The 12,283-nt window shown below is 40.2% G+C and overlaps 1 protein-coding gene and 1 non-coding gene across 5 annotated transcripts in view; one reads left to right on the top strand and one right to left on the bottom strand.

Annotated features, from left to right (window-relative positions):
* The window catches only part of WDR70 (WD repeat domain 70), a 394,244-nt gene that overhangs the window by 313,432 nt on the left and 68,529 nt on the right, over positions 1–12,283 (top strand). For all 4 annotated transcript variants that reach the window (XM_055246343.2, XM_055246344.2, XM_055246345.2 and 1 more), the window contains one exon: positions 8,992–9,091. In XM_055246343.2, coding sequence (XP_055102318.1) covers positions 8,992–9,091 — 100 coding nt within the window. The remainder of the gene's footprint in view (positions 1–8,991; positions 9,092–12,283) is intronic.
* On the bottom strand, positions 11,687–11,793 carry LOC129465114 (U6 spliceosomal RNA). The gene has a single exon (XR_008651885.1). It is a non-coding gene; the product is annotated as a U6 spliceosomal RNA (small nuclear RNA).

Below are 12,283 nucleotides of genomic sequence, written 5' to 3'. Positions count from 1 at the left end.
AACAGAATATTCCCAGTCTGTTCACATGTGTCCAGAATGATCATTTAAAAATAAGCAAATTTAGGTTTCCAAGATGGCCAAATAGGAACAGCTCTGGTCTGTAGCTCCCAGTGTGATCAATGCAGAAGACGAGTGATTTCTGCATTTCCAGCTGAGGCACCTGGTTCATCTCACTGGGACTGGTTGGACAGTGGGTGCAGCCCATGGAGGGCAAGCTGAAGCAGAGCAGGGCATCACCTCACCTGGGAAGTGCAAGGGGTCAGGGGAATTCCCTTTCCTAGCCAAGGGAAGCCGTGACAGACTGTACCTGGAAAAACGGGACACTGCTGCCCAAATACTGCACTTTTCCCAAGGTCTTAGCAACTGGCAGATAAGGAGATTCTCTCCTGTGCCTGGCTCGGTGGGTCCCACGCCCACAGAGCCTTGCTCACTGCTAGCGCAGCAGTCTGAGATCTAACTTCAAGGCAGCAGCCTGGCTGGGGGAGGGACGTCCGCCATTGCTGAGGCTTGAGTAGGTAAACAAAGCGACTAGGAAGCTTGAACTGGGCAGAGCCCACCGCAGCTAAGCAAGGCCTACTGCCTCTATAGACTCCACCTCTGTGGGCAGGGCATAGCTGAACAAAAAGCAGCAGACAACTTCTGCAGACTTAAATGTCCCTGTCTGAGAGCTCTGAAGAGAGCAGTGGTTCTCCCAGCATGGCGTTTGAGCTCTGAGAATGGACAGACTGCCTCCTCAAGTTGGTTCCTAACCCCTGTGTAGCCTAACTGGGAGACACTTCCCAGTAGGGGCCGACAGACACCTCATATAGGTGGGTGCCCCTCTGGGACGAAGCTTCCAGAGGAAGGATCAGGCCGCAATATTTGCTGTTCTGCAATATTTGCTGTTCTGCAGCCTCTGCTGGTGATACTCAGGCAAACAGGGTCTGGAGTGGACCTCCAGCAAACTCCAACAGACCTGCAGGTGAGGGACTTGACTGTTAGAAGGAAAACTAACAAACAGAAAGGAATAGCATCAACATCAACAAAAAAGACATTTACACCAAAACCCCATCTGTAGGTCACCTACATCAAATACCAAAGGTAGATAAAACCACAAAGATGAGGAGAAACCAGAGCAGAAAAGCTGAAAATTCTAAAAACCAGAGTGCCTCTTCTCCTCCAAAGATTGCAGCTCCTCGCCAGCAATGGAACAAAGCTGGACAGAGAATGACTTTGACGAGTTGACAGAAGTAGGCTTCAGAAGGTCGGTAATGATAAAATTCTCCGAGCTAAAGGAGCATGTATGAACCCATCGCAAGGAAGCTAAAAACCTCGAAAAAAGGTTAGACGAATGGCTAACTAGAATAAACAGTGTAGAGAAGACCTTAAATGACCTGATGGAGCTGAAAACCATGGCACAAGAAGTTCGTGACGCATGCACAAGTTTCAATAGCTGATTCAATCAAGTGGAAGAAAGGGTATCAGTGATGAAAGATCACATTAATGAAATAAAGTGAGAAGACAAGGTTAGAGAAGAAAGAGTAAAAAGAAATGAACAAATCCTCCAAGAAATATGGGACTGTGTGAAAAGACCAAATCTATGTTTGATTGGTGTACCTGAAAGTGATGGGGAGAATGGAACCAAGTTGTAAAACTGTCTTCAGGATATTATCCAGAACTTCCCCAACCTAGCAAGGCAGGCCAACATTCAAATTCAGGAAATACAGAGAATATCACAAAGATACTCCTCGAGAAGAGCAACCCCAAGACACATAATTATCCGATTCACCAAGGTTGAAATGAAGGAAAAAAAGTTAAGGGCAGCAAGAAAGAAAGATCAGGTTAACCACAAAGGGAAGCCCATCAGACTTAACAGTGGATCTCTCGGCAGAAACTCTACAAGCCAGAAGAGAGTGGGAGCCAATATTCAACATTCCTAAAGAAAAGAATTTTCAACCCAGAATTTCATATCCAGCCAAACTAAGCTTCATAAGCGAAGGAGAACTAAAATCCTTTACAGACAAGCAAATGCTGAGAGGTTTTGTCAGCACCAGGCCTGCCTTAAAAGAGCTCCTGAAGGAAGTACTAAACATGAAAAGAAACAATCAGTACCAGCCATTGCAAAAACATGCCAAATTGTAAAGACCATCGATGCTATGAAGAAACTGCATCAATTAATGGACAGAATAACCAGCTAACATCATAACGACAGGATCAATAATGATAGGATCAAATTCGCACATAACAATATTAACCTTAAATGTAAATGGGCTAAATGCCCCTATTAAAAGACACAGACTGGCAAATTGGATAAAGAGTCAAGACCCATCAGTGTGCTCTATTCAGGAGACCCATCGCACGTGAAGAGACACACACACAGGCTCAAAATAAAGGGATGGAGGAAGATCTACCAAGCAAATGGAAAACAAAAAAAAGCAGGGGTTGCAATCCTAGTCTCTGATAAAACAGACTTTAAACCAACAAAGATCAAAAGAGATAAAGCCATTGCATAATGGTAAAGAGATCAATTCAACAAGAAGCGCTAACTATCCTAAATTATATGCACCCAATACAGGAGCACCCAGATTCATAAAGCAAGTCCTTAGAGACCTACAGATACTTAACTCCCACACATTAATAATGGGAGACTTTAACACCCCACTGTCAATGTTAGACAGATCAACGAGACAGAAGGTTAACAAGGATATCCAGGACTTGAACTCAGCTCTGCACCAAGCGGACCTGGTAGACACGTACAGAACTCTCTGTCCTGAATCAACAGAGTATACATTCTTCTCAGCACCACATCGCACGTATTCCAAAATTGACCACATAGTTGGAAATAAAGCACTCCTCAGCAAATGTAAAAGAACAGAAATTATAACAAACTGTCTCTCAGACCACAGTGTAATCAAATTAGAACTCAGGATTAAGAAACTCACTCAAAACTGCACAACTTCGTAGAAACTGAACAACCAGCTCCTGAATGACTACTAGGTAAATAACGAAATGAAGGCAGACATAAAGATGTTCTTTGAAACCAATGAGAACAAAGACACAACGTACCAGAATCTCTGGGACACATTTAAAGCAGTGTGTAGAGGGAAATGTATAGCATTAAATGCCCACAAGAGAAAGCAGGAAAGATCTAAAATTGACCCCTAACATCACAATTAAAAGAACTATAGAAGCAAGAGCAAACACATTCAAAAGCTAGCAGAAGGCAAGAAATAACTAAGATCAGAGCAGAACTGAAGGAGATAGAGACAGAAAAAACCCTTCAAAAACAAAATGAATCCAGGAGCTGGTTTTCTGAAAAGATCAACAAAATTGATAGACCGCTAGCAAGACTAACAAGAAAAGAGAGAAGAATCAAATAGACACAATAAAAAACGATAAAGGGGATATCTCCACTAATCCCACAGAAATACAGACTACCATCAGAGAATAATATAAACACCTCTACACAAATAAAATAGAAAATCTAGAAGAAATGGATAAATTCTTGGACACATACCCCCCCCGCCCCCGAAGACTAAATGAGGAATAAGTTGATTTTCTGAACAGACCAATAACAGGCTCTGAAATTGAGGCAACAGTTAATAGTCTACCAACCATAAAAAGTCCAGGACCAGATGGATTCACAGCTGAATTCTACCAGAGATACAAAGAGGAGCTGGTACCATTCCTTCTGAAACTATTACAATCTATGGAAAAAGAGGGAATCCTCTGTAACTCATTTTATGAGGCCAGCATCATCCTGATACCAAAGGGTGGCAGAGACACAACAAAAAAAGAATTTTAGACCAATATTCCTGATGAACGTCGATGCAAAAATCCTCAGTAAAATACTGGCAAACTGAATCCAGCAGCATATCTAAAAGCTTATCCACCATGATCAAGTCAGCTTCATCCTTGGGATGCAAGGATGGTTTAACATATGTAAATCAATAAATGTAATCCCTCACATAAACAGAACCAATGAAAAACACCACATGATTATCTCAATAGATGCAGAAAAGGCCTTCAACAAAATTCAACAGCCCTTCATGAGAAAAACTCTCAATAAACGAGATATTGATGGAACATGTCTCAAAATAATAAGAACTATTTATGACAAACCCACAGCCAATATCATACTGAATGGGCAAAAACTGGAAGCATTCCCTTTGAAAACCGGCACAAGACAAGGATGCCCTCTCTCACCACTGCTATTCAATATAGTGTTGGAAGTTCTGGGCCAGGGCAATCAGGCAAGAGAAAGAAATAAATGGTGTTCAGTTAGGAAAAGAGGAAGTCAAATTGTCCCTATTTACAGATGACATGATTGTATATTTAGAAAACCCCATTGTCTCATCCCAAAATCTCCTTAAGCTGATAAACAACTTCAGCAAAGTCTCAGGAAACAAAATCAATGTGCAAAAATCACAGGCCTTCCTATACACCAATAACAGAGAGCCAAGTCATGAGTGAACTCTCATTCACAATTGCTTCAAAGAGAATAAAATACCTGGGAATCCAACTTACAAGGGATGCGAATGACCTCTTCAAGGAGAACTACAAACCACTGCTCAACAAAATAAAAGAGGACACAAACAAATAAAAGAACATTCCATGCTCATGGACAGGAAGAATCAATATTGTGAAAATGGCCATACTGCCCAAGGTAATTTATAGATTCAATGCCATCCCCATCAAGCTACCAATGACTTTCTTCACAGAATTGGAAAAAACTACTTTAAAGTGCATATGGAACCAAAAAAGAGCCCGCATTGCCAACACAATCCTAAGCCAAAAGAACAAACCTGGAGGCATCACGCTACCTGACTTTAAACTATAGTACAAGGCTACAGTAACCAAAACAGCATGGTACTGGTACCACAACAGAGACATAGATCAATGGAACAGAACAGAGGCCTCGGAAATAACACATCTACAACCATCTGATCTTTGACAAACCTGACAAAAACAAGAAATGGGGAGGGGATTCCCTATTTAATAAATGGTGCTGGGAAAACTGGCTAGCCATATGTAGAAAGCTGAAACTGGATCCCTTCCTTACACCTTATACAAAAATTAATTCAAGATGGATTAAAGACTTAAATGTTAGACCTAAAACCATATAAACCCTAGAAGAAAACCTAGGCAATACCATTCAGGACATAGGCATGGGCAAGGACTTCATGACTAAAACACCAAAAGCAATGGCAACAAAAGCCAAAATAGACAAATGGTATCTAATTAAACTAAAGAGCTTCTGCACAGCAAAAGAAACTACCATCAGAGTGAACAGGCAACCTACAGAATGGGAGAAAATTTTTGCAATTTACCCATCTGATGAAGGGCTAATATCCAGAATCGACAAAGAACTCAAACAAATTTACAAGATAAAAATAACCCCATGAAAAGAGCAATGGATATGAACAGACACTCCTCAAAAGAAGACATTTATGCAGCCATCAGACACATGAAAAAATGCTCATCATCACTGGCCATCAGAGAAATGCAAATCAAAACCACAATGAGATACCATCTCACACCAGTTAGAATGGCCATCATTAAAAAGTCAGGAAACAACAGGGGCTGGAGAGGATATGGAGAAATAGGAACACTTTTACACTGTTGGTGAGAGTTTAAATTAGTTTAACCATGATAGTAGACAGTGTGGTGATTCCTCACGGGCCTAGAACTAGAAATACCATTTGACCCAGTCATCCCATTACTGGGTATATACCCAAAGGATCAGATATCATGCTACTATAGAGACATATGCTCATGTATGTTTATTGAGGCACTATTCACAATAGCAAAGACTTGGAACCAGTCCATATGTCCATCAGTGGTAGACTGGATTAAGACAATGTGGCACATATACACCATGGAATACTATGCAGCCATAAAAAAGGATGAGTTTATGTCTTTTGCAGGGACATGGATGAAGTTGGAAACCATCATTCTCAGCAAACTATGACAAGGACAGAAAACCAAACACTGCATGTTCTCACTCATAGGTGGGAATTGAACAGTGAGAACATGTGGACACAGGGCGGGGAACATCACACACTGGGGCCTGTTGGGGGGTGCGGGACTAGGGGAGGGATAGCATCAGGAGAAATACCTAATGTAAATGATGAGTTGATGGGTGCAGCAAACCACCATGGCACATGTATACCTATGTATCAAACCTGCATATTGTGCACATATACCCTATAACTTAAAGTATAATAATGATAATAAAGCAACTTTAGTCATGCTACTTCTCTGCCTAAACTCCTTTAGCAACTCCCTTTTGCCTTCAGGATAAAATCTAAGCTCCTTAACATGGTATATTGGTCTGTTCTCCCATTGCTAGAAAGAAATACTTGAGGCTGCATAATCTATAAAGAAAAGAGGTTTAATTGGCTCATGATTCTGCAGGCTATACAGGAAGCATGATGCTGGCATCTGGTTGGCTTGTGGGGATGCCTCAGGAAACTTAGTCTTGGTGGAAGGCAAAGGGGGAGTGAGATATCTCACATGGCAGGAGCAGGAGTAAGAGAAGGGGGAGGGAGGTGCCACACACTTTTAAATCTCATGAGAACTCACCCACTATCACGAGGACAGTACCAAAGGGACTGGTGCTAAACCATTCATAAGAAGCCACCTCTGATCTAGTCACCTCCCACCAAGTCCCACCTCCAACACTGCGAATTAGAATTTGACATGAGATTTGGGTGGGGACACAGATCCAAACCGTATCCCATGGCTTATGCAGCCTTGATATCTGGGGCCTGTTCATGTCATTTCCCCACCATGCCTTTGGTTTCCCACATTTCCTGTAGGTAAGAAGTCTGGCACAGTGTGGCTGGATTCTCCTCTCAGGGTTTCACCAGGCTTGCCTTGGTATGTGCTCAGGGTCCTCTTTCAAGCTCATTGGTTGTTGGCAGGATTCAGATCCCTGTTTCCTTGACATGTGGCCCCCTTCATCTTTAAGCCGATAGTGACATGTGAAACACTTCTCATATCTCAAATTTCTCTGAGTTCCTCTTCCATCACATTTCTGTGACTTTGTTGTCGGCACTGTAGCTCATGCAACTGCTTCAGCCCCACCTGCAATCCAAGATAATCTCCCTATTTTAAGGTCAGCTGACTAGTAACCATAATTACACCTGCCAAGCTCCTTTGACCATATAAGGTATTCATGGACATCACACTAGGGGGCAGAGGTCACAAGGGTAAAAATTCAGCTTACCACAGTGCAGTACCCTCTGACTGAAATATTCTTTCTTGCCCTCACCTCCTGCTCCTGCAACTGCTAACTTCTACTTTATCTGTTAGGTCTCTGATTTATTTTTGCCCCTCTTTTCTCCCTCATTGTCAAGTTTGGGTTAGGGCCTTCTCAGTGCTCACATATTACTCTGTATTTCCCCATTGTAGCACTTGTCACTCTGTGTGCTGAGATCTGTATCCTTTCTGGGGACTGCCAAGTCTTTTAGAAGCTATGTTTATCTCGGCACATTTGTGTTTTCTCTGCTTAACTGAGTGTCTGCCATACATACAGTTGATATCCAATAAAAAAAACAGTTGAATCAATGAATTCTTTGTATCCATGAAAGATGGAAGCATGACAACTAATAAATTCTAAGACTGTTAACCCAGAGGAAGAACTGAGAAGCCAGTTTTCACCCAATATATACAGATTATTATTATTTTTTAAATGAACTGGACTGCTTTTGTAAGGTGGTGTACTCCTCATTACTGGATTTTTTTAGGTGTAAGCCCAGGGATTGGGTGTCAGGGATATTATTCGGAGGGCAAAGTACACGAGCTCTGTTTTGTGACTCATTCTTCATAAGGGTTGCTACGAGAGCAATGGAGATGAGCTCACTTGCATTACCATACCTGTGGCTCCCAGGAGGGACTCACATGCTGTCATTACCAGCAGTGCCCCTGTCTTTCACTATGGAATTACCCTAAGAAAGTTGGTAATGGCCCAGAACCATTGTGTAATTAGCCAGCATGGCATATGTGTGTGCGTACACAGGTACACACACACACACACACACACACACACCCCTATTACAGAGGTTACTCTATTAATGACAGCTATGTAGGGGAGAAAGTTTTTAATGGACCAATGTCTTTGTTCATGTAGACCATACTTTTTGAGGCAATTGACTTCCTAGTACCTTGTGCTGGTTACTGAGTCATAACTGAGTGGCAGGATTGGTGTAGTAGAATTACAAGTCTTTAACTTTGTAGAAACACCATTAGAAGTAAAAATACTATTAAGATAAATCAGTAAGAGAAGGATTATAATGCAATATTTAAGAATAGTCTTTTTGGTTTCAAACCCCCATCTCTACTACTTACAAAATGTGTGGCCTTGGACAAGGTCCTTAAGTTTCTGTACCTCAGTTTCTCAAACTATAAAATGGAGATGATAATAATAGAACCTAACTTACAGAGTGATTGTGAGGACTAAATAGGCAAGATAGGAAAGCATATAGTGCCTAGGATATGATAAGCATTTTGTATAAGGGTTAGCTGCTGTTATTATTCATTCCACAGGCACGTTAAGACCTCCAACCATGTGCAGAGTGTATGGCATATCCTAGGAATACAATAAATATTCTGGGGTAAATAAATAATGTGCTCATTTGTAATTTTCATTTATATTTGCTCTTTCAGATAAATATAGGAAATTGTCCCAATAACTTTATAAGCATAATATGAAGAAGTAAGTAAGAAGTTATTGTAGTCTTGTCTTGTACAGAGCTTGCTAGGGCAATCTGGAAAAATGTCTCCTGCTAGGACTTACATTCTCTGTTCTTTATTAAAGCAAATGGATATTTTTAAAAGCCATTTGGTTTTTTTTTTTTTTTAGAAAGCAAATTATAATTATGTGAAATTAGTACTTTGCTTATAGGTGTGTATTATTTTCATCATGATAAAGCGAAATGTTCTCACCACAAAAGTGTTCTCTTCTGAATTGAGGTGAGATATTAACACTTTGTTTGTCTTTGTGAATAGGTTCATCCTAAGTTCCACTATAAACAGGCTCATGACTCGGGCACAGACACTTCTTGTGTGACTTTTTCCTATGATGGTAATGTCCTTGCCTCTCGTGGAGGTAGGTTAAAAGCTTTCTTTTTGATGTATTTCTCTATATAAAATAATCATCTTTAACAAATATGACAGTAATATCCTAGTGCTTAGTAAAGCTTGCTGTGATTTTTGTTAATGCACCTTTGCCAGTCTGATTCCTTCATTAAAATACATTTCCAACTTTGCAACATTGTTTGTATTAAAAATTACCAAGTAAAATGTTTAAATATTTAGTTTTTTTTTTGCCTAAGTTTTTCATTTAGATTCAAATTCCGTAAGAGTTTAAAGCCTCCACAAATGATCCTTGCTTTTGCCTTGGGAATTTTATAGATGATCACCTATATTCTTTCTATACCATTTTATAATTCTGTGTCTGGTACTTCAAAGTCTATTTGTTGTTTGACCATTGCTCTTTTTTTTCCCCCCAGTTCAAATGCTAAGCCAATTTAGTTTTTTTTTAAAAAGTCTATATCTAGATGAGATTTTTAAAAATAGTTCTATATGGTCATATTGTAAGTTTACTTACCCACATTCGTATGGTTGGATATAGCTTCCTAATTTTTTGCTAAATCTTTATCACATAGATAGGTTGTGTATTGATAGAAGGAGATAGAGAATAGTGAAGGCAGCATTATGGGAGAGTATGGGACATAGCTGAAGATTTTCCTACAGACCTATTTGTGGGGAGAGAAAAGAAATAGCATGGTAAGTAGGTTGGAACCATGTTACAGAGAGTCTTAAATATCACATAAGGAAAAGAAATACTAATAGCATGGTAAGTAGATGGGAACTATGCTACAGAGGGCCTTATATAGCCTTTATTCTGTAGGCCAATGGAGGAGCTACACTTTAGGCAGGTGAATCTAACAGTGCTATATTTAGCTATTCATTCAGTCACTCGACTACTGTATACTGAACATCTACTGTGAACTAACATTATGCTAGGTGCTGGGTATAAACTGTAAACGTCATAGACAGAATCCTTTTCCTGAAAGACTTTACAACCCAGTGTATAGGATAGTGGAAGTGAAGAGAGAGGCAAGAGAAGTGCACAGCTTTCCCCTCAATTTAACTAGTCCCTGTCCTTTTACCCTTGGGAACTCATTCAGATTCTCTTTAAGGAAACTTTACTGTTGTATCTAAACTACTCTCATTTGCATAACTTTAAAAAAATCAAAGCACATGTACGTGTAATTCTCTATTTATGATACACATGGCGAAGGTGGATATGTATAAAATAATGTATTTTGGTCCATCAATTCTAGCCTACTACTTGAGTTCAGAGATGACTCCCAATTAAAATTCTATATATTCTTTATTTAAAACAATGGTTCTCATCCCAGTAGTGTATCTGAATCCCCTGGGAAAGTTTTCAAATGATAATTGCTCCACTTAGGAATTCTTACATCTACTCTTGCATCTTTGGGATGGTATATCCAAGTCTCTGAGGTGGAGTTAGGGGAGAAGAGGGGAAAAAGGGAGAGTGTAGCTTGAAAATTCTTCACAGGTGATAAAATAGGTAAGCCCATAATTACTCAACTGAGTAACTACCCAGTTGATATTTACTCCCTTAGAAGTATAAAACTAACTCTATTTCAGTCAAAGCCATTTTGGTGATAATTCTTACTTTCCATCGCGCGCGCGCACACACACACACACACACACACACACACACACACACACACACACACACACTAGCTTTCGGATAACTTAATTGGTCAATACCACATGTATACTATATTCCATCGTTTTCCTTCCTGGATGTATACAACATGGCAGATGGAAGTCTATTCAGCAAAGAGTCCTCAGGATGTTACAAGGTGCTTCTGCTAGCTGCATAACCTGCTGGATTAGGTGGAATTAATACAGGTTAATGTTTTCTGAACATTCTAATGTTTTCTAATGTTTTCTGAACATTCTAATGTTAATGAAGATTGTGGAGATGTGTAACCTTTTTTTAAAGACTAAAAGCAGGCCGGGTGCAGTGGCCCACACATGTAATCCCAGCACTTTGGGAGGCTGAGGCAGGTGGATCACTTGAGGCCAGAAGTTTGAGACCAGCCTGGAAAACATGATGAAACCCTGTCTCTACTAAAAATACAAAAATTAGCTGGATGTAGTGGCGCATGTCTGTAGTCCCAGCTACTCGGGAGGCTGAGGCAGGAGAATCCCTTGAACCTGGAGGCTGAGGTTACAGTGAGCTGAGATCATGCCACTGCACTCCAGCCTGAGTGACAGAGCAAGACTCCGTCTCAAAAAAAAAAAAAAAAAAAAAGACTGAAAGCAATAAAGTAACATTCCAAAGGTGAGCCTTACAAAGTTCTCCCAGTACAAGCAGGTCCTGAGTCCAGCCAGTTGTGGATTGGTGCACCTGCCAAAAGTTGGGCTTCAGAGGAAGCTTCACTATAAAAATGGGGATTTTTACCGAACTCTTTACTCTCCTCACTTGCACCTGATTCTCATTCCTTATTGGACCCAAGGGGTTGAGGCAGGTCTCAGCTGTGGGCACTGGGGAGAAAGAACAGCGAAAACGTTAGGTATATAAGTTTGGCTTTTGTTCTGTTCAGGAATTAGCCCCATAGAAATATTAAAAAGGGATTATTAAAAATTTATTTTTAAAATACATATGGAATGCTTCACAAATTTGCATGTCACGCTTGTGCAGGGGCTATGCTAATCTTCTCTGTATCGTTCCAGTCTTAGTATACGTGCTGCCAAAGGGAGCACAAAAAGTGATTCCTTAAAAATACTCATTCTTTAAATGGCTTGGCAAAGCTGTACTCCTCAGCAAAGTGAAGAATGATAGCTATAGTTAGAATTACACTGGAGAGAAGGGAATCACATGGCTCACGCTTATTAATGTTAATGGATAGCTTTACCCATACACCAGTGGGAAAAGGAATCTGTTGTGAATTGAACTATTTTCAGTCCTGATAGTTGTTAAATTAAAATCTTCTCAAGAAGTAACGTATGCTCAAATACACCACAGGGGAACTACCATCTGCTCTAATATCATACTTTAGAGTAGATTCTCCAGGGTTCCTTCTAGGTTGCAGATGCTACATCTATCTGGAAAGTAATTTCTAGAAGCCCAGTTCATTATCAAATAGCTTTCAACTGTTCTTGCGACTACTGCTTTTAAGCTCTCTGAACGGTTAAAAAAGTAAAACATGCTTGTGTGAATCTAGTTTATTTCTTCCTTTCTTTCTTTCTTCTC

This window comes from Symphalangus syndactylus, chromosome 16 (assembly GCF_028878055.3).
Source record: "Symphalangus syndactylus isolate Jambi chromosome 16, NHGRI_mSymSyn1-v2.1_pri, whole genome shotgun sequence".
Taxonomy (NCBI): Eukaryota; Metazoa; Chordata; class Mammalia; order Primates; family Hylobatidae; genus Symphalangus; species Symphalangus syndactylus.
The sequence above is the reverse complement of the archived record's forward strand: the minus strand, read 5'-3'. Positions and strand labels throughout refer to the sequence as shown.